The sequence below is a fragment of the Delphinus delphis genome, chromosome 10 (assembly GCF_949987515.2).
Source record: "Delphinus delphis chromosome 10, mDelDel1.2, whole genome shotgun sequence".
In the NCBI taxonomy this organism is placed as follows: domain Eukaryota; kingdom Metazoa; phylum Chordata; class Mammalia; order Artiodactyla; family Delphinidae; genus Delphinus; species Delphinus delphis.
Window position 1 is genome coordinate 25,616,283 of NC_082692.2, and position 25,214 is coordinate 25,641,496.

The 25,214-nt window shown below is 40.7% G+C and overlaps 1 protein-coding gene across 3 annotated transcripts in view; it reads right to left on the reverse strand.

Annotated features, from left to right (window-relative positions):
• The window catches only part of EFHC1 (EF-hand domain containing 1), a 65,257-nt gene extending 40,649 nt beyond the window's left edge, over positions 1 to 24,608 (reverse strand). Inside the window, exons 1-3 of one of the 3 annotated variants that reach the window (XM_060021677.1) lie at positions 24,424 to 24,608; positions 11,993 to 12,214; positions 3,547 to 3,834 (exon numbers count right to left, since the gene is read on the reverse strand). In XM_060021677.1, the coding sequence (XP_059877660.1) occupies positions 3,547 to 3,834; positions 11,993 to 12,214; positions 24,424 to 24,486 (573 nt within the window). In that variant the 5' untranslated portion in view covers positions 24,487 to 24,608. Of the gene's footprint in view, positions 1 to 3,546; positions 3,835 to 5,672; positions 5,761 to 11,992; positions 12,215 to 24,423 lie in introns of those variants that run through there. The other 2 variants (XM_060021678.1, XM_060021679.1) reach the window with 2 other exon arrangements.
• Positions 24,609 to 25,214: the final 606 nt, after the last annotated feature.

The window sequence follows — 25,214 nt, forward strand, 5'->3', positions numbered from 1 at the left end:
AAATTATTTATTATTATTATTTTTTGGCTGTGTTGGGTCTTCACTGCTGCATATGGGCTTTCTCTAGTTGTGACGAGCAGGGGTTACTCTTCATTGTGGTGCGCGGGCTTCTCACTGCAGTGGCTTCTCTTGTTGTGGAGCACAGGCTCTAGGTGCGTGGGCTTCAGTAGTTGCAGCAGGGGCAGGCGGGCTCAGTAGTTGTGGCTCACAGGCTCTAGAGCGCAGGCTCAGTAGCTGGGGCACACAGGCTTAGATGCTCCGTAGCACGTGGGATCTTCCCGGACCAGGGCTCGAACCTGTGTCCCCTGCGTTGGCAGGCAGATTCCTAACCACTGTACCACCAGGGAAGTCCCCCCAATATCCTTTCAATATTAAAATATTATGATCTCAACATCTACTAAAAGTACTGAACTGCAGATGACAATAAAATTCTCCCCTCCCTTGAGATGGTCTACTAGTGTAGCAGGATTATTGACTGAGAAATTTAATGGGTGTTTTACTCCTTTTTGTTGCTTACAACTGATAACCAGGCCCTTTGTTAACCTTACTTTAGGGATTTCGGGAGGAATGTAGAAGCTTCCTGAAGTTGACTGTTCTTCCTGTCTCTTAGAAAAAGCCTAAACTCTTTGAAGTGATTATTCTAAGGTGTCCCAGGAGGAGGGGAGAGAAGGGAATGTCTTTGAGGGCAAGAAGACAGAAAGAGGGAGATTCCCCTAGACTGGAAAACAGACACAGGTTGGTGGGCCTTAGAAGAGCAAGACTCCCCAGGTCTCTGCAGGGACGCTCGGAGAACAGGTGCAGCCAGTCAGCACAGGTGCTCAGAGTCCAGTCTCTTACTCAGCACCAAGCTTCAGGGAGGTGCCCTTGGTCACTGGACAACCTAGGGACCCTGCATAGATAACCCCTTTGGGTCTGCGAGTGCTGCTGCTTACTTGCTATCCTTAGGGCTTAGAATCTTTGGCAAAGCTGAGGGCAAACAGAAACACCAGGTCAGTTTGACTGGGGCTCAATTAGGTCTTAAGTTACTTTTAAAAAACAAAATAACATTTCTTGTGCACCTGTATCTGTGGAGTAGGATTCACATCTGTGACACCAGCAGTAATACTTCAGTGAAAATAATAAATTCTAGCTGAGTTCTGGAGCTCTATTTTTTAATGTGTTCAGTTCATTCTGTCTATAGGACCATTTATGTGGAGCCATGAGTAGGGGCGTGAGAAGGGATGGTGATCATGATATGTGTGAATGGAGGTGGTTCCTTGTCCAAATCACACTGTAAAGCCAGTCTCCTCCTTATCCACTCATAGGTCCAGCTGTAGTGAAAACCATCAAATTAGATAAGATGTGAACAAATCTCAAACTGTTATAGAAGCCAACTTGTAACCTAACATCAGTTATTGAAAACATAATTCAATCTAATCATCAGTGCCTGAAATACTCAGCTCTTGTCTATCATTAGTAATTAAAATACAGCTGATCCCCATTATTCACAAATTTCTGCATTTACAAATTTGTCCGCTTGCTAAAACTCATTTGTAATCAACCCTTGTGGCGCTTTTGTGGTCCTTTGCAGCTGTGCACAGAGCAGTGAAAATTCTGAGTTGCCAGCTGAGGCTGAACAACGTGAAGTTCTGCCTTCTTGTTTTCAGCTTTCCTGGTGAAAAAGTGTCCTTTTCATGGTCTACTTGGAGCCACTTTTTCTCACTTAAGTGCTTTCTGTTGGTGATTTTGCTGTCTGAAGTAGCCCCCAAAGAGCAGCGCTGTTTTCTGTTCTCAGTACAAGAAGACTGTGATATGTACTCAGTGCCACTGAACTGTACATGTAAAAATGGTTAAGGTGCTAAATTTCAGGTTATGTATATTTTACCACATAAAAAAAGGCAGCTGTGATGTATCTTAAGGAAAAAATACAAGTGTCAGCTAAGCTTCATTCAGGCATGACTTACAGTGCTTGGGCCATGACCTCAATGTTAATGAATCAACAATATATTTTAAATGTGGCGTCTGTAAACAGAAAGAACACACAGAACAAGGTAACATTTTGACCAGAGGCTTGTAGGAACCTAACTCTGTATTTCTCTTAGGAGCAATGGTTCAGTATTTGCTAACTCAGTGTTGGTGGCGACTGCACTGAACGTAACTACCATTAATAATGAGAACTGACTGTAACTGGCTTAGCTCAATGGCTCAGTGATCAACTTGCAAATGTTCAAACTGTCTGTAAAGACACAATTGTAAAAACAATTGTAATACCTTAAATTTATACATTTCATAATTTTTCACTGTCAGCACAATTCTGGAACTGCCTATGATAAAAAGAACTTCAAAACCTAAAAAATAAGAGATCAGAACACATTTGAAGGGGACAGTATCTCCAAGATGGTCTGGCACCTCCACCTTCTATATGGTTTTCTCGGCAGCTCTGGGGCGACAAGCCAAGGATGCCATGGCTCCTTTCCTCACTGCCCTGAGGTCCTGTCCCTGCATCATCTCATCAGTGAGGCCCTCCCTGCCCAACCTTTACATATCGTGCCCCCCCCAACTCCCACCTCCTTTACTCTCTTTAGTTCCTTCCATAGCTCTTAGCAGCATCTGACATATTATACATTTGTTTGCTTATTATTTGTCTCCTCCAACCAGAATGTAATAACCTCCATAAGGGCAAATACTTATACCTGGCACCTAGAACAGTGCCTGGCACACAGCAGGCACTCAGTCAGCATTTGCTAAATAAATTACTAAATGAAAAAAATAAATGAGTGAATTCACAGGAGCTCAGTGCATGGTAAAAATTAATCACATTTGGCATTAGGTCACATGGGATTAAAGGCATAAAAAATTCAGGAACTATATTTTTGCTACTAAAATTTATTTTAAGTGAAACAAATTTGGAATTGATTTCCTAATACCTACACTTTGTGCTAAAGAAAGTGCTCTCTCTCGCTCGCTTTTTCCTCTCTCTCTCTCTACAATTAAGTATAAGTTATCAAAAAATCCATATTTATGAAATAGAGAAATGGAGGATTTTTCTCACTATGAAAAAGTGTTTTCCTTTAAAAATGTTTTTATTCCAGGAATTCTTTAGATAGCAAGTTTCCCTAGAACAAAGCAAGTATGAGTTACGGAAAAAATACGAATTGTACAAAAACTTTTAGGCTCATATCTGCTAATAGTGGTAGTGCTATTTTTGTAAACCCAAACTTCAGCTAAATTGCCCAGTGCCTCTTCCATATTTCTACCCCATCAAGGGAACTAGCTCCCCTATTCTCTATCTGAACTGGCATGTGAACTGATTTCTTATCAAATGATTCAGCTGTGAAGGGAATTTAACTTTATTTGAATGGATATGTAGCAAAATCATTTTGAAAAAAATGATGTCACTACATAGCGATGGCACATAGGATATAGACAAATGCCAAATTAACCTACACGATAATCCACTCAGGACAGATGATCAGTGCCCTCCTCTTACCCTAACAAGTGACATGCATCCTTCCGTAGATTAGAATAATGCCTAAGCACCACAGCTTCCAAAAACATATACTATACCTGTGTGAACTTGTCACAGTCAACAATGCGGAAAGTTCTGCCATAAATTGTGATGTTTATTCCTCGGTTTAGGTCTTTCCAATGGTAATGGTCTCCCCGGTCATTCTTGGCTAGGCGCTGCCGTTTGATTAACTTGCCTTGAGGGATCCCGGAGTTTTCCACAACAGGCTCTATGACAGACATGCTGTCATCTTCCAGATGGTAGTAAATGTTCACTTGGCGGATCCTGTAATGTTCCTCAGTTGACAGAGGAACATCTTCTTGGAAATAGGCATCAAATTTCAGCACCTGTAATACAAAAAGGAGGGAAAAATGGTGTATTAGTGTCTCATCCAAAAATACCAAGTACCTTCCTGTGCCAAGAACCACTCGGGGAGATTCGAATACTCATCACTCCCATCTTCTAAGTCAAGGGCTGCCAAACTACGATCATGGGACAAACCTACCCCTGCCACCTGTTTTTGTATAACCTGCAAGCTAAGAATGTTTTCATATTTAAATTGTTGAAAAATCAAAAGAAGAATAAAATTTCAAAACACATGGAAATTATACGACATAATTAACACGTAATTGCTAATGGTTGCTTTCCCATTACGAGGGCAGAGCTGAGTAGCTGGGCTGCTGCTATGGACTGAACTGTCTCCCACCCCCACAATACTCATATGTTGGAACCCTAACCCCCAACGTGACTGTATTTGGAAATAGGGTCTTTAGGAGGTAATTCGGATTAAATGAGCCCTAAGGGTGGGGCCCTAATCCGACAGAACCGGTGGCATTGTAAGAAGAGGAAGAGAGCTCCCCGCTGTTAGCCCACAGGCACTGAGGAACGGCCACGTGAGGACACAGCAAGAACGCATCTCTCTGGAAGCCAGGAAGAGAGACTTCACCAGAAACCAAATTAGCAGGAGTCCTGATCTTGGACTTGAAGCCTCCAGAACTTTGAGAAAATTAATTTCTATTGTTTAAGTCACCTGTTTGTCTGTATTTTATTATGGCAGCTCGAACAGACAAAGACAGCTGCAAAGCCCAAAATATTTATTATTTGGCTCTTCACAGAAATAGCCTGCTGGCCTCTGCTCTAAATATTCAAACTACGTGTAGACTGTTTATTAACACGTTCCTTGACAAGATGGCTTAAAGATCTTAACTCTACTAGCTTTACTTCAATGTCAAAAATCCCTCTTAGAATTTCCAGAAAGAATAAGAGACTATGACTTTTGGTTTCAAAATGAAAATGAAGTCTCCAGTCCGTTTCTTTAGGAGTGCAGTCCCTTGTAGATGCACATTAATGACATATTCATTCTTAGAGACTTTGTATGAATGACTCTCAAATCAACAATCCACCACAGACTCTTGGGTGGCATGTCAATACCCTCATTGTGCTCAGAAACATCTATCCTAGATGAAGCAAATCCTAGGTCCTCTGGAAGCATCAGCATCAGTGTAAAGTCAAAATGACACATCTACTGTACATTTGAAAAAACACTTAAAAATAATATAAAAAGCTTATGTTGGGAATTCCCTGGAGGTCCAGTGGTTAGGACTCTGTGCTTTCACTGACGAGGATGCCGGTTCGAGCCCTGGTCTGTGCACTAAGATCCTACAAGTGGCGCGGCGTGGCCAAAAAAAAAAAAAAAAGCTCATGTTGACATGCGTTGGGATTTTTAAATGTCTATAATTCTATTTTTAATACTTCTTTTCAGGGCAAGAACGTATTAGAATGATGCTTCAGGGAGGCAAGAGTGTTAACCCAAACCTCTACTAGAGTAAGAGGAACAAACCAAGGAGACTCTTTAGTGAAGACAATTATGGTTCAATGGATGGGAAGATGAGATAATGTATAATGTCTGCTGTGGAAGAACAAAATAAAAAGCAAAAGAGAACGGGCAGTTGCATAGGAGAAATATGAATATAATGGAGTCAAGACCTTAAAACTCCTAATAAAAAGATGAGATGGATGAATGTAATGGAATGTTTAAAGGAGAAAAATCATATGGTAAAAGCAAAAGACAAAGATCCTTTTAAAGTAACATTTTACAACAGTTGCAAAGAATTGAAAGAGGACATGATCAGTAATTCACGTACGAAATGGTCTGTACCTGAGCCACAGGCTTACACAGTTTTACCTGAGAAGATAACTCTGTAGAGCAGACGGTGAGCTGGATTTTAGACTTCCTGAATTCAGCATGCACAGTTACTGTGGCAGGAGGCAACCTGAGACGCAGGGCTGGGTTTTGGGAAAGAAGTCAGTATTAGAGGAGAATCAGGATGACTCAACATTCTGACCTGAGCAACCGAGAAAATGGAACTGCTATCAATCTGATACAGAGCAGAATGCAGTGGAGCAGGTTTGGGGGGGGTGGGAAACAAAATTAGGGGTTCGGTTTTGGACACGTTTAGTTTCAGATATCCATTGAACATTCAATAGGAGATGTCAGATAGGCAGTTACATGTAGAATTCAGGACACAATTCACTGTGTAAAGCAGGGGTCCAACCCCCGGGCCGCACAGCAGGACATGGGTGGCTGGCGGGCAACTGAAACTTCATCCGTATTTACAGCTGCTCCCCATCGATTGCGTTACCACCTGAGCTCCACCTCCTGTCAGCAGAATTATTTCATTATATATTACAATATAATAATAATAGAAATAAAGTGCACAGTAAGTGTAATGCGCTTGAATCATCCCAAAACCTTTACCCGCCCCTCTCCCCGGGGTCCGTGGAAAAACCGTCTTCCACGAAACCGGTCTGAGGTGCCAAAAAGGTTGGGGACTGCTTGTGTAAAGGACATTTCAAGGCATGAGTCTGGACCAAAGTAGTGAGCATAGACAAAGAAGAAAATGAAAGATTGAAGCCTGGGGCACCTCCAGTTTCCTATGCCATCTGTTTTCTAAGATGAAGGGGATGAAAATACCTTTGGCAACAGGAACCCGGCCTCAGAATGGGAGGCTGGGAAAAGATACACACACATTTTAAAGGCTCAAATAATCAGAAGTTTTTGCATTCTGTTTTTTAAAATGTTAATGATAATGAGTTATTTAAAAACAAACCTTATAGACTTATGCCATGTGATCAGTACAAATGAATCCTAATCTCCTATCTTTGTACATTTACAGTAGTGAATTGTGACCACATGATCACTTTGTAAAATCCAAAACATTCCTTTTGAAGCAAAGAAAAATTAAATAATGCAAAATTAATGCACAGTAAAAGTGTTCGCTTTATATTCATTCTAGTACATTCAAATTGTGCAGGGAAAAGAAGTAACTGATTATGTATATATGGTATATTTGGCATTTATTGAAGAAACTGACTATTCAGTTAACTAGGGCACTAAATTCTTATGTTCTCGGTTATTTGGGAGTTTGTTGTCTGACATAAACTGTAAGTGGTAAAAAATTTTACCCATTAAAAAAAAAACCCTAGAAGTTTTTTTCTGTCTGTACATTTATCTCTGATTTTTTAATATGAATCAGTTTGTGCAATAAAGTACTTGGGTTTCCTCTGGCATATGATCTATACGTATGGCTAAAACTACATGTTTTCACCACGTAAGTCATATTACAGAGAGCCAGACCAACATGTGAAGACTCAGGAAGAAATACTCTAACCCCGAATGTACTTATTTATTTGACTGTTAATCAAAAAGGCACTTAGGGGCTTCCCTGGTGGCGCAGTGGTTGAGGGTCCGCCTGCCGATGCAAGGGACACGGGTTCGTGCCCGGGTCTGGGAAGATCCCATATGCCGTGGAGCGGCTGGGCCTGTGGGGCATGGCCGCTGGGCCTGTGCGTCCGGAGCCTGTGCTCCGCAGGGGGAGAGGCCACAGCGATGAGAGGCCCGCGTACCGCAAAAAAAAAAAAACCCCAAAAAACAAAAAGGCACTTAGCTACTTATTAAGAACAGAATTAAGAGTTCTGTGCTCCACCCAGAAAGAAATGACTAGAAAAGAGTTAATCTAGGAAAACTGTTTAGCAAGTAGTTAAGATAACATTAGCTTTCCCAGGTAGAATAAGAAGGAAATATATTATGTAAAAAGGAAGGAAAAAGTAATATTTAGATACTGTGTTTAAAAATTTATTTTTCATGGAATTTTACAGCTGGATAGATTCCTACATGTATTCTAACTAATTATATAGATGAGGACACTAAATACCGAGAGTCCTCAAGGTGCCAACACAACACCCAGAATTAGAATCCAAGTCTCCTAACTCCCAGGAAGAGCTCAGAATGCCCCAAGAAACTTGGAACTACTCGCAATGATGTCAAATTGATGGGGAAGATGCTGAATATTTTCATATCACATACAATTATAAAAGCCTAGGTACACTTTTTAAATTATTTTTTAGTTTACTCTATTATATCTGTGCATTGCATGCTCAGCTTGCCAATTTTCAGCAGTGACACTAATATGTTAATTTTATTTCTTAAATAATGATTCATCTCATTTTTTTCAACTAATATTTATTGAGTACCAATCACAGAATAGACCAGATGAGTCCTTGCGCTAATGAAGTATACACTCAAGTAGGACAGATAAACACTAAACAAATCAGCAACACAAACTGTAATACACTAGTGTGAAGGAAACAAAAAAATGATAGAGAAAAATACGGAGGGACCACCTTAGCATAGTGTCCAGAAAAAGCTTCACAGTAAGTCACACTGAAGGATGAGATGGAGTCAGCTGCTTAAGAGCAGAGGGAAAGCTATTCCAGGAACAGCACATGCAAAGGTCCTGGGGTGGTGTATTACAATCTCAAGAAAATAAGGAAAATAAATCTAGTGTGACTGAAACACAGTGGGTGAGGAAAAGAGAGGCCCAGGAAAAAGCTGCAGAAACAGCAGGGAGGGCCAGGTCTCGTGGTGACTGCAGGGAACCTGTACAGTTGTATATATGATGAGAAAGCCGTGGAGAAGTATTTTGGTCAGTACGTGACATGTTCTGATATTTATTTTTAAAAGACAGGCCTGGTTGTTCTGTGGAAAATGAATTAATGTTAATAGTGGAGTTGGAAATATGTAAATGGATTAGTTATATATTTTAGAGACAGAAATGACAGAGCTTGATGATAAGATTGGATGTGGGTTTTGAGGGAAAAGAAGAGTCAAGGATGACTTTCAGGAAGTGGGGGATAAATTAGGAGTTTGAGATTAACAGATACATACTGCTACATGTGAAATAAATAATCAACAAGGACCCACTGTATAACTCAGGGAACTATACTCAATATTTTTTATAATAACCTTATCATAATGAGGGAAAAGAATCTGAAAAAGAATAGATATATATATATATGTATAACTGAACCACTTTGCTGTACACCTGAAACACACATTGTAAATCAACTATACTTCAATTAAAAAAATAAAATTAAAAAAATTTTTTAAAAAGGATGACTTTCAACTGGGGGCTAGAGCAGCTGGGTAGTGGTAATGTCCCCCCAGAGAAGTGATATCATCAGAGCTGTGCTTTGGGGAATAAAGCAAGCAGTAGACCTGTTATGAGCATAAAAAACATGAGACTAATACAACAGTTAACGACATGTTAGCTGTTAACACGCTGCTTGTCTGAACTAAGATAGCGGGAGAGGAAAGGGAAGTGAGAGATACTCGACTCGGCAAATCACTGAATGTGGGGAGTGAAGCAAGAAAGAGCCAAACGCGGCTCAGGTTTCAAGCTCTTCAAGCTTGGATTACCGAGGGGAACACAGAAAGAGCACATTTGCGGGAAAAGGTGATGAGCTGAGCTACAGACACACAGACCCTGAGGTGCCAACAGCTCATCAGGTTAAGAGATTCCGCGCCAGGTCTGGAGTTTCAATAAGGTCAGAATTGGAAATAAACATTGATAGTTGTCTACCTTGAGATGACAGCTGAAAACACAAAAGTGGGTGAAATCTCTCAACAATACAGAATAAGGAATGAGAACAGAACCTTGAAAACACTTACCGTTAATAAATGAGAGGAGGAAGGAAGGCCAGAGCAGGAGCATTGAGAGAGATAGAGAGAAGAAAACCAGGAGAGTGAAGAGTCCTGGTAGCAAAAGAAAAGCAGAGTTTCAAAGAGGAAAGGGGGTCAGCAATGGCAGATGTTGTAAACAGGTAAAAGAGAATGCTGGTAAAGAAAACCTCTCCAGATCTGACAAGTAAAACAACACTGGCTACTAAGAAAAAGTAGTTTGGGGCTCGAGGGTGAAGAAGTCAGCTTCTAAGTGAAGTGACAATCAAGTGAGGAAAAAAGTTGCTTAAAGGGTTACAAGTAGAAAGAAGATTTCTTAAGACAGGATGGTATGACCCTAGGTAGAGAAATACTCACCTGAGTGTTTGAAATGGCAGCAGGATGGAAGTTAAAGATGAAGAGGATGAAAGAAGAACACCAGGAACACAGAGTGGGAAGTTAGCCTGGGAAATGGATACAGCGGGTGATGATGACGAGAACCGTACGGGAGCAAAAAGAGAAAGATGCAGGCACTCCTTGGAGATATCCTGGTCTTTATAATCTGTGTAAGAAATACTTACATTCTAAGGATGAGGAACGGTACAAAGAATGTCCAAAACATGGACAAATATGTTGGCTAGTATGTGGACTTCTGGGTATTACCAAAAAATTTAAACTCTGATCTAATTCAGAAAACCCATAGTTTTCTTATCACAAAAAAAATTCCTAGTTTCAAAACCATGCATTTAACTACTCTACCTCATTATCTATGGTAAGAATCATTTATAGAAAATGGTGATGATCCAAGTAAAACGAATAGGAAAACAAAAATGTAAATATTCAAGAGCACTATCTTTAAAGAAATGAATTACAAATAATATTTTAAAAGTATAACTTAAGTAATGACAATTAGCATAAAATTACATAGAAAGACAAAAACTGAGAAGCTTATTTCCTATTCTGGCACAATTCTCCCTCTTTGAATTTCATTAATACTTTTTTTCTTAACTCTTTACTGAATTTGTTACAATATTGCTTCTGTTTTATGTTTTGGTTTTTTGGTCGCGAGGCATGTGGGATCTTAGCTCCCCGACCAGGGGTCGAACCTGCACCCCCTGCATTGGAAGGCAAAGTCTTAACCACTGGACCATCAGGGAAGTCCCTCATTAATACTTTATCACGTTCTAGTTTACGATAGTTATTTGCGATTGTTTTCAGTAAAAACTGAACCTAACCATTTGTATCTTGATAAACTGTTAAATGCCTATCCCACTCCTCTCTTGTATTTTCCCCCCTTTCCCTTTTCTACTGGTTTTGCAGTGCCTGTCACAGCTGTAAATAAACAAGAGAAACAAGAAAAAGGTAAAGAAATACCCAATCATATCATTGATATGGATGTTTAGGTTCAGCCTATAAGTGGACATGTCAACGTGTTTGTATCAAATGAGTTAGTTGAGATGGGGAAGGGGAGATGATATAGATTATGTCTGATACATTAAAAAAATTTTTAATTAAGTGATTATTAATGTAAATGGCATATTTTCGCCACTAGATTATTTTGTACCTTCCAGCCTCTAGCTTCAACAGAGGCTGGAAGGTACAAAATACCTTTATTAATAAATTTTTATTTATTAATAAAGATTGGCCAGCTGGATGAAAATGGTATAGACATTTAACAAAAATAATAAAATGAAACGTAAGACCAAAAAAAGAGAGAAATAAGATAGGCTAGGAGTAAATGAAGAAAGCTAACTTATAAAAACTAGTCAGTAGTTCTCACAGCCAGTTATACACAAAAATCATCTAGAAATTAGAATCAGTGAGGGCTGGGGCAACATTCAAGTTTCTTAAAAGTCCCACCAGTAATTCTGCTGCATGGCTAGCGTTAGGACAAGCTCACCTTAGTGAAAAGAGGAAGCTCAGTGACAAGGAAAATCAAGGATGCTGTGGAAATGTTAACAGATAGAAATAAAGTAACTCACATTACAAAAGCATAAGGGTAAATAAGACACAAACAAAAATGTTATACTACCCTTTGGTTATATTATGCCAAATCTGAAATGTTCCCTGAAAAACAAAACTTATGGAGACAGCCTGGAGAAAACCAACAACAGGTGAAGTCATTGTCACGATGACACTCTGCACTACACAGAGATTAAGGATTTGTCATTACTACAGAATACAGGATTTTTAAAAAGTAGACAACACAGAACAGGTAAACATAGCAATATGAACTCAAGAATTCAGAACTCATCCAACTTTTTTAAACTGTATTTAGAAAATATTTCAGTGACGTCTACAGGGAATTATTTTCTGTAATCGGCTTCCTGAGTAAAGAAAGGGTCTTTCAATCCTGAGTTCAGCTGTCTATGACTAAGGGTTGAGGCATTTGAACAATTTTCTCCTCAGAGTATCTGGAAAGGCTGTGGTTTACTGTTGACTTTTCTGCAAACAGTTGGCTCTCAGAGATTTGAATTCAAGGGGCACCCTTCCATCCCAGATGATACCTTTTTGTCGAAAGCCACATAGGCAGGAATGAATTCTGCACGCGGGGCCTGCTTGGGCTGGCCGTACGTGAGGACTGGTGCCTTGCTGGCCAGCTTGTCCAGCTCAGCCTGAGACAGCTGGCTGACCTGGAGCCGGTCTCCGCTGATCCCAACTGTTGGATGTCGAACAACTGCATAGCCATTCCTATAGCCAAGCGTCTGGCTTCTAGGAAATGCTGTTTTCTGAAGAAAAAAACGAAGTGTGTCTTTATATTATAAATATTTGTTGGGTAAAAAAGCTAACTTTCAAAAATATAACTTCAACCTTTGTTTATAAACATCCACAAACCTTACATCAAAAAGTTTACCTACTTTAGAAGGTTCTTGTATTTTAAGCTAAAACACTCGGCCAGAAAGGAGGAGGGATGCAGCAGCCTGAGCTTAAAATAAAACTTAAAGCCCTGCTGCTGAAAGTCCAATTTAATTACCAGCTCACTTTCCACAAAAGGCTAAAATATTATCTCACGTATACTCTTAATTTTGTACTAGTCTTCCCATGTTTTTCATTTTATCTGGTGGTCATAAACCATGGAACTGAGAAGATCTAGTTCTGTGAAATGAATTTTTACCTGAAATGAAACAATGGCCCTCTTGCTACAGTGATGCTAATATATTCATATAACTTTTTGGAAAGCAAATGGATATTACAGACTTAAATTGAACAGACTTGAACTCAATAATTCCACCCCCAATCCTTTAAGGATATAACCCAAAATTACAGGAAAGAACAATATGCCTAAGGCTGACCATTATAATGTTCAATAGTTATAATTATAATAGTAAATTATAATAGTTATAATTACAATAGTAAAACACGCCATGGGAAACAATCTAAAAGACAAGCATGAGTAACTGATGGAAAGCTCACCTAACGGGTTATTATGCAGCCATTAAAGACCATGTGGTAATCTGGGAAAAATATTTATGATTTAATAAGTCCAAAAAAGCAGCTGACAAAATTATATGCATATTAATTATAAGCATGCAAACACGTGCACAAAAAAGGCTAGACTTGGAGAATGTTCTCTGTCTGTACTATACATTTCTGAATTATGGTTTCTTTTTTTTTTTTTTTACAATCAACACATTTTTATTGGTAAATGGAAAAAACAAAAGATTACAGAAAAAAAGTGGAAAGGAAATATTTTTGAAGGCAGAGGAGACCAAAACAGTGGCATAGGATACCCAGCCTCCCCATCCCTCCACAAAGATCAGTGGTTGGACAGCTGTCCATGAACACCTCTGGAAGAGGTCCAGAGTCCATTCAGGAGGTTTCAGCAACACAGTAAAACAAAAAACTGAGGATATTCACACAGCAAGAGAAGGAAGACAACCCATTTTCTCTGCATCATCCCATCCCCCAAGCCAGCACTGTTCAGCCCCAGGAGGCAACTTCCCCTCAACCAGGAAAGGAAAAGCAGGGTGGGCAGTCAGCTCTCCAGTCGTTTGGAGACACTGCATGAAGGTCCCACCTCAGTTTCACCCCACAGACTAGTGAAGTAGAAGTGTACAGAGCCAGTTAGGAACAAGGAAGAAAAAGGTAGGGGCTACTGGCAGCACCCATTCAGTGGGAGCCACTGTGGTTCACAGAGACCTGCTTGGCAGACAAACAGCAGATTTTGACCCACAGCCAACAGCCAGCATAGCTGCAGCTGCCATGTAGCCCCTGCAGACTTCACCAGCTTTTGTCCCACAGGCATTCAGGGTTGCCCAGGCCACCACCTGATTTCCCTCCTGGCTCCCTCCTCTCCCCTGTCCCCAGCAGAGCCCAGGAACCACACAGGCAGCCAGCTTAGGCCTCTAGAAAGCGATGAAGAAAAAAACTGCCAACCAAGAGTACTTTACCCAGAAAAGTTGTCCTTCAGAAATGAAGGCAAGATAAAGACTTTTCCTAATAAGTATAAGCTAAAGGACTTCGTCACCACTAAGTTTGCCTTACATGAAATACTGAAAAGAGTTCTTTGAGCTGAAACAAAAAGGTGTTTATTAGTAACATGAAACTATACAACACACTGGTAAAGGTAAACGGAGACACCCTAATACTGTAACATGGTGATGTGTTATCTACTTTACTATAAAGACCACTTAACCCTAGCTTCAACAATTTGTTAATGGATACACAATACAAAAAGATGTAAATGGTGACATCAAAAAAATAAGGGGCGGGGAGTAAAACGGTAGATTTTTATGTGAACAAATACGGTTGATCTGAAGGGCGAAATAGACAACAAAACAATTATAGCAAGGGACTTCAATACCCCACTCTCAACAATGGACAGATCAGCCAGATAAAAAAAATCAACAAGGAAAACACTGCACTTGAACCATACTTTAGATCAAAGAGACCTAACACACACATACAGAACAATCCATTCAACAGCAGTACTCTTTATTCTCAAGCATGTGCAAAACATTCTCCAGTATAGATATGATAGGCCACAAAATAAGTCTCAGCAATTTAAGAAGACTGAAATCATACCAAGTGTCTTTTCCAATTACAATGGCATGAAACTAGAAATCAGTAAGTGGAGGAAAGCTGGAAAATTCACAAATATGTGAAAATTAAAAAACACACTCCTGAACAACCAATGAGTCAAAGAAATCAAAGGGAAATTTAAAAAATCTTGAACAGATGAAAATGGAAGCACAAAAATGAAAATCTACAGGATGCTGCAAGAGCAGGTTTAAGTTTATAATGATATATGCCTGCATTGAGAAATAAGATCTCAAATAAACCACTTCGCTTTATACCTCAAGAAACTAGAAAAAGAAGAACTAAGCCCAAAGTCAGCAGAAGAAAAGAAATAATAAAGATCAGAGCAGAAATAATTGAAATAGACACTAGAAAAACAATAGAAATGATCAAAGAAACTAAGCTGTTTTTTTGAAAAGACAAACAAAATTGACAAACCTTTAGCTAACTGATTAAGAAAAAAGAGAGAGGACTCAAATAAAATCAGAAATGAAAAGGGAGACATTATAACTGGTAGTATAGAAATACAAAGAAGCATGAGAGTCTACTATGAATAATTACATGCCAACAAACTGGATAACCTAGAAGAAATCGATAAATTCCTAGAAATGTACAACCTAGCAAGATTGAATCATGAAGGAACAGAAAATCTGAACAGACCAATAACAAGGAAACTGAATCAGTAATCAAAAACCTCCAAATAGAGAAAAGCTTGGGACCAGGTGGTTTCACTGGTGAATTCTACCAAACATTTAAAGCAGAATTAATGCCAGTCCTTCTCAAATGCTTCCAAAAAACTGAAGAGGAGGGAACACTCCCAAACTCATTTTATAAAACTAGCATTACCCTGATACCAAAGCCAGATAAGGAAACTACAAGAAAATTACAGACCAATATCTCTGATGAACACAGATGTAAAAATCCTCAACAAAATACCAGCAAACCAAATTCAACAGCACATTAAAAGAGTCACACACCATGGTCAAGTGGGACTGATTTCTGAGATGCAAGGATGGTTTAACATGTGCAAATAAATAAATGTGATACATCACATCAACAGAATGAAAGATAAAAATCACATGATCATCTCAACAGATGCAGAAAATGCATTTGGCAAAATACAATATCCTTTCATGATAAAAATGCTCAAAAAATTGGGTATAGAAGGAACATACCTCAACACAATAAAGTCCATAGATGACAAACCTACAACTAACATCATACTCAAAGGTGAAAGGTGGAAAGCTTTTCCTCTAAGATCAGTAACAAGACAAGAATGCCTACTCTCACCATTACTATTCAACATAGTACTGGAAGTCCTTGTTAGAGCAATCAGGCAAGGAAAAGAAATAAATGGCATCCAAATAGGAAAGGAAGAAGTAAAACTGTCTTTGTTTGCAGATGATATGATCTTATACTTATAAACCTTAATGACTCCACCAAAAAACTGTTAGAACGAGTCAACAAATTCAGTAAAATTCCAGGATACAGAAATCAACATACAAAAAATCAGCTGTGTTTCTACACACCAACAGTGAACTAACTGAAAGAGAAATTAAGAAAACAATCTCATTTATGATAGCATCAAAAACAATAAAATACTTAGGAATAAATTTAACCAAGGAGGTGAAAGGCCTGTACACTGAAAACTACAAGCTTTTGATGAAAGAAACTGAAGGTAACACAAATAAATGAAAAGAAACGCATATTCATGTTTTGGAAGAATTAATATTACTAAAATGTCCATACTACCCGAAGCCATCTAAGAGTCAATGCAATCAGTATCAAAATTCCAATGGCATTTTTCACAAAAATAGAAAAAAAAAATCCTAAAATTTTTATGGAGCCACAAAAGACTCTTAATAGCCAAGCAATCCTGAGAAAGAACAACAAAGTTGGAGGCATCCTGATTTCAAACTATACTACAAAACTACAGTAATCAAAACAATATGTATCGGCAGAAAAATAGACACATAGACCAATGGAACAGAATGTAGAGCCCAGAAATGAACCCTCACATATACAGTCAACTAATCTTTGGCAAGAAAGCCAAGAATACACAATGAAAAAAGGATAGTCTCGACTTCCGGGAAGATGGCGGAAGAGTAAGACGCGGAGATCACCTTCCTCTCCACAGATACACCAGAAATACATCTACGCGTGGAACAACTCCTACGGAGCACCTACTGAACGCTGGCAGAAGACCTCAGACCTCCCAAAAGGCAAGGAACCCCCCACGTACCTGGTTAGGGCAAAAGAAAAAACTAAACAGAGACAAAAGGATAGGGACGGGTCCTGCACCAGCAGGAGAGAGCTGTGAAGGAGGAAAAGTGTCCACACACTAGGAAGCCCCTTCGCGGGTGGAGACTTCGGGAGGCGTAGTGGGGGAGCTTGGGAGCCGCGGAGGAGAGCACAGCAACAGGGGTGCGGAGGGCAAAGCGGACAGATTCCAGCGCAGAGGATCGGGCCGACCGGCACTCACCAGCCGAGAGGCTTGCCTGCTCACCCGCTGGGGCGGGCGGGACTGGGAGCTGAGGCTCCGGCTTTTGTCGGAGCGCCGGGAGGGGACTGGGGTTGGCGGCGTGAACACAGCCTGCAGGGCGTTGGTGCGCCGCGGCTGGCCGGGAGAGAGTCCGGGGAGGGGTCTGGACCTGCCGAAGAGGCAAGAGACTTTTACGTCCCTCTTTGTTACCTGGTGCACGAGGAGAGGGGATTAAGAACGCTGCTTGAGAGAGCTCCAGGGACGGGCGCGAGCCGCGGCTAAGAGTGCGGAGCCCAGAGACGGACATGGGACGCTAAGGCCGCTGCTGCCGCCGCCAGGAGGCCTGTGTGCGAACACAGGTCATTAGCCACACGCCCTTCCGGGGAGCCTGTGCAGCCCGCCACTGCCAGGGTCCCGGGATCTAGGGACGGCTCGCCCGGGAGAACGCACGGCGCGCCTCAGGCTGCAACGTCACGCCGGCCTCTGCCGCTGCAGGCCCACCCCGCACTCCGTGACCCTCCCTACCCCCCCGGCCTGGGTGAGCCAGAGCCTCCGAATCAGCGGCTCCTTTAACCCCGTCCTGTCTGAGCAAAGAACAGACGCCCTCCGGCGACCTACACGCACAGGCGGGGCCAAATCCAAAGCTGAGCCCCTGGGAACTGTGAGAACAAAGAAGAGAAAGGGAAATCTCTCCCAGCAGCCTCAGAAGCAGCGGATTAAAGCGCCACAATCAACTTGATATACCCTGCATCTGTGGAATACCTGAATAGACAACGAATCATCCCAAATTAAGGAGCCCTGTGGATGAAAGGCTCTTGGTGCTGCAGCCAGGAGTCAGTGCTGTGCCTCTGAGGTGGGAGAGCCAACTTCAGGACACTGGTCCACAAGAGGCCTCCCAGCTGCACATAATATCAAACAGCAAAAATCTCCAAGAGATCTCCATCTCAATGCCAGCACCCAGCTTCACTCAACGACCAGCAAGCTACAGTGCTGGACATCCTATGCCAAACAATTAGCAAGACAGGAACACAACCCCACCCATTAGCAGAGAGGCTGCCCCAAATCATAATAAGTCTACAGACACCCCAAAACACACCACCAGACGTGGACCTGCCCACCAGAAAGACAAGATCCAGCCTCATCCACCAGAACACAGGCACTAGTACCCTCCACCAGGAAGCCTACACAACCCACTGAACCAACCTTAGCCACTGGGGACAGACACAAAAAACAACAGGAACTACGAACCTTCAGCCTGCAAAAAAGGAGACCCCAAACACAGTAAGATAAGCAAAATGAAAAGACAGAAAAACACACAGCAGATGAAGGAGCAAGATAAAAACCCACCAGACCTAACAAATGAAGAGGAAATAGGCAGTCTACCTGAAAAAGAATTCAGAATAATGATAGTAAGGTTGATCCGAAATCTTGGAGATAGAATGGACAATAGAATAGACAAATTGCAAGAATCAGTTAACAAGGACCTAGAAGAACTAAAGATGAAACAAGCAACGATGAACAACACAATAAATGAAATTAAAAGTACTCTAGATGGGATCAATAGCAGAATAACTGAGGCAGAAGAACGGATAAGTGACCTGGAAGATAAAATAGTGGAAATAACTACTGCAGAGCAGAATAAAGAAAAAAGAATGAAAAGAACTGAGGACAGTCTCAGAGACCTCTGGGACAACATTAAACGCACCAACATTCGAATTATAGGGGTTCCAGAAGAAGAAGAGAAAAAGAAAGGGACCGAGAAAATATTTGAAGAGATTATAGTTGAAAACTTCCCTAATATGGGAAAGGAAATAGTTAATCAAGTCCAGGAAGCACAGAGAGTCCCATACAGGATAAATCCAAGGAGAAATACGCCAAGACACATATTAATCAAACTGTCAAAAATTAAATACAAAGAAAACATATTAAAAGCAGCAAGGGAAAAACAACAAATAACACACAAGGGAATCCCCATAAGGTTAACAGCTGATCTTTCAGCAGAAACTCTGCAAGCCAGAAGGGAGTGGCAGGACATATTGAAAGTGTTGAAGGAGAAAAACCTGCAACCAAGATTACTCTACCCAGCAAGGATCTCATTCAGATTTGATGGAGAAATTAAAACCTTTACAGACAAGCAAAAGCTGAGAGAGTTCAGCACCACCAAACCAGCTCTACAACAACTGCTAAAGGAACTTCTCTAGGCAAGAAACAAAAGAAGGAAAGGACCTACAATAACGAACCCAAAACAATTAAGAAAATGGGAATAGGAACACACATATCGATAATTACCTTAAATGTAAATGGACTAAATGCTCCCACCAAAAGACACAGATTGGCTGAATGGATACAAATCCTTACGTCCAAAATTCCAAAGGAGAATTCTTAAATTTCTTCTTGGCTATTTAGTATAGAATAAACTTAAAATGTCATTTCTTCTTAAGAGTAGGCAAGTATTTTTCAGTTTCTATTTTTTCTAATTATATTCACTAGTTTGGGGTCCTTTAACAGGCGTGAACATCTGTTATTCCAAACAATAAAAATAATCAAGAAGTATTTAAAACTCAATCCAAGAAAAATATTTAACTTGAGATATTCTGCTTATTTTGTAGAAAAATTCTGGAATGTATGAGAGAGTGAGTCTGCTGGACCATCCTGTCTGTATACACATGGTTCAGAGCCAAGGCAGGAAGCACCCTTCCACTCTCACTACCTCTGTTCCAGCCTGTCTACCTCATAGATGCAAGGGACCACACGCCCATGTGAACTGGACTTAGAGAAGGGCCTCAAATCAGGCCTAATGAATTGAGAAGCATGAAATATTTCTGTGCTCTAACTCTATATTCAGCCCATCTTTATACCATCCCTCAAATGAAGTGGCAACTTTAGAAAAGTATTGTTTTTAAAACTAGCAAATTCCAACAAAAGTTACACTGTATGTTTTTATCAATTTAAAAATCTTTTGCTTTAGTTTTTTGTTGGACATGTAAGGCTATTAACACAGATGTTCTTTATTAGTTCTGTAATTTCAAAATAATCTGCAATATGAAATCAGGACTTCAAATGGTACACCAGAGTCAGAAACCACAAATTAAAGACATTTTGAAAGTATATCTCTTCTTTAGAGACATGGGCAAAAATAAATTTCTCTTTTGCAGTTAGTTCTCAAGATCGTATGGAGAATTCAGTGTACACAAACCTATACTAAGCATCTCATTCAGTCTATAATCTAAGATTTTAAGCTATGTTTTTATTTTTCCATGTAAAAAAAGTTGAAAACAATTAACTTCTTAAATACTGGTAATCATAGTAGGTTGCACTAGTTGACTCTAAACTGTCATTATTTTAGCTAGCAAAACAGATAGCATCTTTGATCTGATCTGCATTAAAAATTCTCAATTTCAGAAAACTTATCCATTTTCTTTAGCCAGGCTTTTATTCTGGATACCTATCTGTCAATTCTTTAAATCCAAGATTAAATGCCACACCCCCTTACTCATCACTTCAAAGTCCAGAGCAAATTCTCTTAAAACTACTTTAGCCTACATTGGCTTCTCTGTTCTTGATACTTCAGAGTTTGTCTCACACAATTTTTCACTCAGTTTCATCCTCCCTATATTTTTCTCTTGTTTCAGAAATGCAGTCTTTTCCTTTAAATTTCTAGCTCTTTGAGGTCAGAGACTCTATCTTATGTCTTCCTTAGTCTCCACAGTGTCTTATACAGTTCTAGACATATATTAAGTGCTCAATAAAGACTTGAATTTTAAAAAAAAAAAAAAAGGATAGTCTCTTCAATAAATGGTGTTGGGAAAACTGGATAACCACATGCAGAAGAATGAAACTGGATCCCTATCTTACACCACTCACAAAAATTAATTCAAAATGGATTAGACTTAAACATAAGACCTGAAACTGTAAAACTCCTAGAAGAAAACATAGGAAAGCTCCTTGACATTGTTCTAGGCAATGATTTTTTGGATCTGACAACAAAAGCATAAGAAACAAAAGCAAAAATAAATAAATAAATGGGATACATTAAACTAAAAAGCTTCTGCACAGCAAAAGAAACCATCAACAAAATGAAAAGGCAACCTACAGAATGGGAGGAAAATGTGCAGATCATGTATCTAATAAGGGGTTAATATCCAATATATAAAGAACTCATACAACCCAATAGCAAAACAAAAACAATCCAAATAAACAAAGTCTGGTTAAAAAATGGGCAGAGGAAAAAAAAAATGGGTGGAGGAACTGAATAGATATTTTTCCAAAAGAAGACATACAAATGGCCAAGAGGTATGTGAAAAGGTGCTTGACATCACTAATCATCAAGGAAATGCCAATTAAAACCACAATCAGATAACATCTCACACCTGCTAGGATGGCTATCATCAAAAAGACAAGAGCTAACAACTGTTGAAAAGGATGTGGAGAAAAAAACCCTTGTGGGAATGTAAATTGGTACAGCCATTATGGAAAACCGTGTGGAGGTTCCTCAAAAAATTAAAAACAGAACTACCATACAATCCAGCAATCTCATTTCTGGGTATATATCCAAAGGTAATGAAAAGAGGATCTTGAAGAGATACCTGCACCCCCTTGTTCAATACAGCATTATTCATAATAGCCAAGTTATGGAAACAATCTGTTTCAAGCAATGGATAAAGATATGACATATATGTGTGTATGAATGTGTATATACATATTTATACATGTATATACAATGAAATAGTATGCAGCCATGAGAAAGAAGGAAATCCTACCATTTCTGACAACTTGGATGAAACTTGAGGGCATTATGTCAAGTGAAAAACTTCAGCAAGAGAAAGACAAATACTGTATGCATGATATCATTTATATGTGGAATCTAAAAAATCCAAACTCATAGAAACAGAGAGTAGAGTGGTGGTTACCAGGGGGTGGAGGTAGAAGAAATGGGGAGAGAGTGGTCAAAGGATACAAACTTCCAGTTTATTCAGTTATAAAATGAAATCATTCTGAGGATCTAATGTACAGCATGATGATTATAGCTAACAATGGTGTATTATATACTTGAAAGTTGTTAAGAGAGTAGATCTTAAATGTTCTCATCACAAAAAGGAAATGGTAATTATATGACTGGATGGAGGTGTTAGCTAATGCTATGGTGGTGATCATTTTGCAAAATACAAGCATATCAAATCAACAGGTTGCACACTTTAAATTTATACGTCAATTATATCTCAATAAAGTTGGAAAAAAGTGGAAGGGAAAATTAGAGATTATGTTAATTTTATGGAAATTTTTTTCCTTTTTCTGTTCTTCGCAATGTTGCTTTCAAAATCATATTTACACACATATATATACACACATAAATCATAAAATGTTTTTTATGAAAAAAATTACTGACTTACCTACCTAATTTCTTTGCAGCCCAACCAACCATCTCTCAGGATCTGTACTAGCATAAAAGGTGCAATAGAGTAAACTTCTTTTGCTAAGAGTTATGGACTGTGAACTTTATTTTATGAGTTGTACATTCAGGGTCACATATCAGTTGACAGGACATAACACAAATGACACAGAACAAAATGGGCTGAGTTGACTTCATCACTGGGTAACCTGTGTAACTTCAAGCTCCTCTTCTCCCACCTCTAAAGACAGAAGCAACATCAGCTGCTTCATTTGCTTTTCCCGTTTGAGACAGACATCTCTACCATCACTCAGCTATACGACCTTTATCAGTGGACTTCAAGGGCACCCCAGGCAAGGCCACCTCAGGCTCCCCACCTTAGTTCCTGTGGTTCATCTTCTGAAGGTCTTGAGAGTTACACATACCTAGTCTTTCAGGGCTGAAGATAGTGATCATGTTTTTCACATATCAAAATAAGGCAAATTGGCTGACACTTGGCCAGTGTATTTAAAATCTGAAATATGTCCAATGCACAGTTCATCTTACTTGTAGTACGGCAATATATGTTCTCAGAGCCTGGCACCTCCAACCCACACCTCTGTAATCCCAAATCAAATCAACCCTGCCCCATGGGTAACCCACACTCACCAACAGCAAATGGTAAGCTGTCCCTGCACGGGGCAGGAACGTGCCTACCACATTTTTAAGTTTCATAAAACTGAAAAGTCCACTGAAGCAAAAAATCTACAATGCTGTGTCTTAATGCAGGAATAACTATGAAGAAGAGATTCAGAATCCAAATTCCCTCACCAAACATTCAATTTCAATTCATTCTCCCAAAGAAAATAAATTGACTATGTATTTTATCTGACCTTCATGATCAGGGAGAGGAACTTATAGTTTAAATTATTAAACTATATAAATATAAATTATTATCGTTTCATCTCTGATAATCAGCCTATCGGCCTACTGAATCTTAATGTTGATATTCCAACATATATTTCAGTAACCCTGAAATTTCAGAATTAAATAATAATTTTGTCAAGGGCTAAACTATGTCAGAGAAAAAAAACACAAGCCTATTTTTTTTTCTCTTCAATTTTGTCTACAGGATGCAACTAAAAACACAAAGTAGGGGAAGAGTGAAACAAAATCTAAATAGGAATCTTTTATAAAAATGTTAAAGCGAAAAGAAAAGGGCTAGGAGAAGAAAAAACAGCAACGAATCAACAGTAGTGGAGGGAATTTATGTGGAATTATCTCCTACAAAGCACCTGAGGATGGTTTGGGAGGAAGACGGCCAAGTGCTGAAAGCCTATCTTTTGGAGAAAGAACAACTGGGAAAGAAGGTTAAACAGGAACAGGGTGAAGGTGGGACCAGACTGTAGAAAAGGGATGAGGTGTGGTAGACGCATAAGTAAGAAGGGAGGAGACTGCAATAAAGGACCTGGCAGAAAGAAGCCAATGGGTGGAAGTGGTAAATAAGACAGGAAATGCAGCTGGGAGCGGGGGCGCTTACTAGGTCTAGGATTCAGAAGAGGAAGAACGCGGGCGGGAACGATAGGCCTGGGGAGAGTGGGTGGGATGGGGCTGTGGAAATAAGGATGAAGGTGTAGAGAGGCTGAGTCGGGGAAAGGGCCCAGACTAGGAGGGAGGGTTTAAGGGTGGAGCTCATCAGAGAAGGGTATGGGGTGGGAGAATGAGCTAGGGAGAGGACCGAGGGAGAGCTCGGGAGCAAGGCGGGGAAATCAGTGATCTAGAGGAGGCAGAGGCTTGAGGAGAGCAGCAAGTAAGAACGCTGGGAGGCCAACGCACTGCCAGGGTGGAGTGGAAAAACTAGAGAGGGATGGGCGGAGGGCAAAATGGGACAGGGAGGGTGAGGCTGGGTGAGGGAGAAAAGAGAACAAGGTTGGGGCAGAGGGACGGGTTTGAAGGGAAAGAGGACAAACTCGAGCGGACGAGAAGGGAGACGCAATCTTTCGAGCAGCTGCAAGCCCTCCGAGGCCGCCCGGGGGTGGGGGCAGGGGGTTGGACAGAGAAGTCCTCACCGTGGAGTCCTTAAAGGACATGCCCGGGAGACAGGGCAGGCCATGCACTGGGTTGGACATCATCGCAGCCGCTCTCGCCGCGGCCACCTCGGTCGGGTTTGGTCCTCCCGCCTTGCCGGGGGGACCAGCGGCTCCTTGGTAACGCCAAACATTCCCAGCGCTCGCGGCAGAGTGCCCGGGCCTGAGGCGCAGGCGTGCTGGGTCTGCGCGTGCGCAGCCCGCGGGACTGGGCGCTCTCGCGGGAGTGTGGACTCGGCGAGCTGGCCCCGCCCCTCCCCTCTCGGGACACAGCAAAGTGAGAGCGGGTGGGAGGGGCGGGAGGAGGCTGTTGTGATGACGGGATGGTTCTCGCCTTGAGGTCCGGGGTCGGGGCGGGCCCTTAGATCAGTTAGAGGGGAAGGGGCGGTCCTTCCTTCGCTCCAACGCAGTCCTCACCGCGCTCCGCCCGCTCTCTCTTCTCCCACCTGTGGGAAAAGGGCTCTTGTCCCAGTTCACACTGAAGTGTCAGTGGTTGGTTCCGGTTGAAAGTGTTACCTTTCTCGGACCCGTGCTTCCCTGGGGCCAGGGGTTGCGGATTATTCGTGGTTATAACTCTGTTGCTCAAGGATGTTCAATGAACAAATGCAACCATCTGGTCCCTAATCCTCCCACTACAGCATTCTGTTTTTTTCCACTTTACCTTTCTTTATTCTACTGTCAATCCCTGCACTTCTGCACCCTCCCAGTTGTTGGCCGGGCCTTTGGGTCTTACACATTCACCGCAGGACACTCAATATTTGTTGACTGAAGAG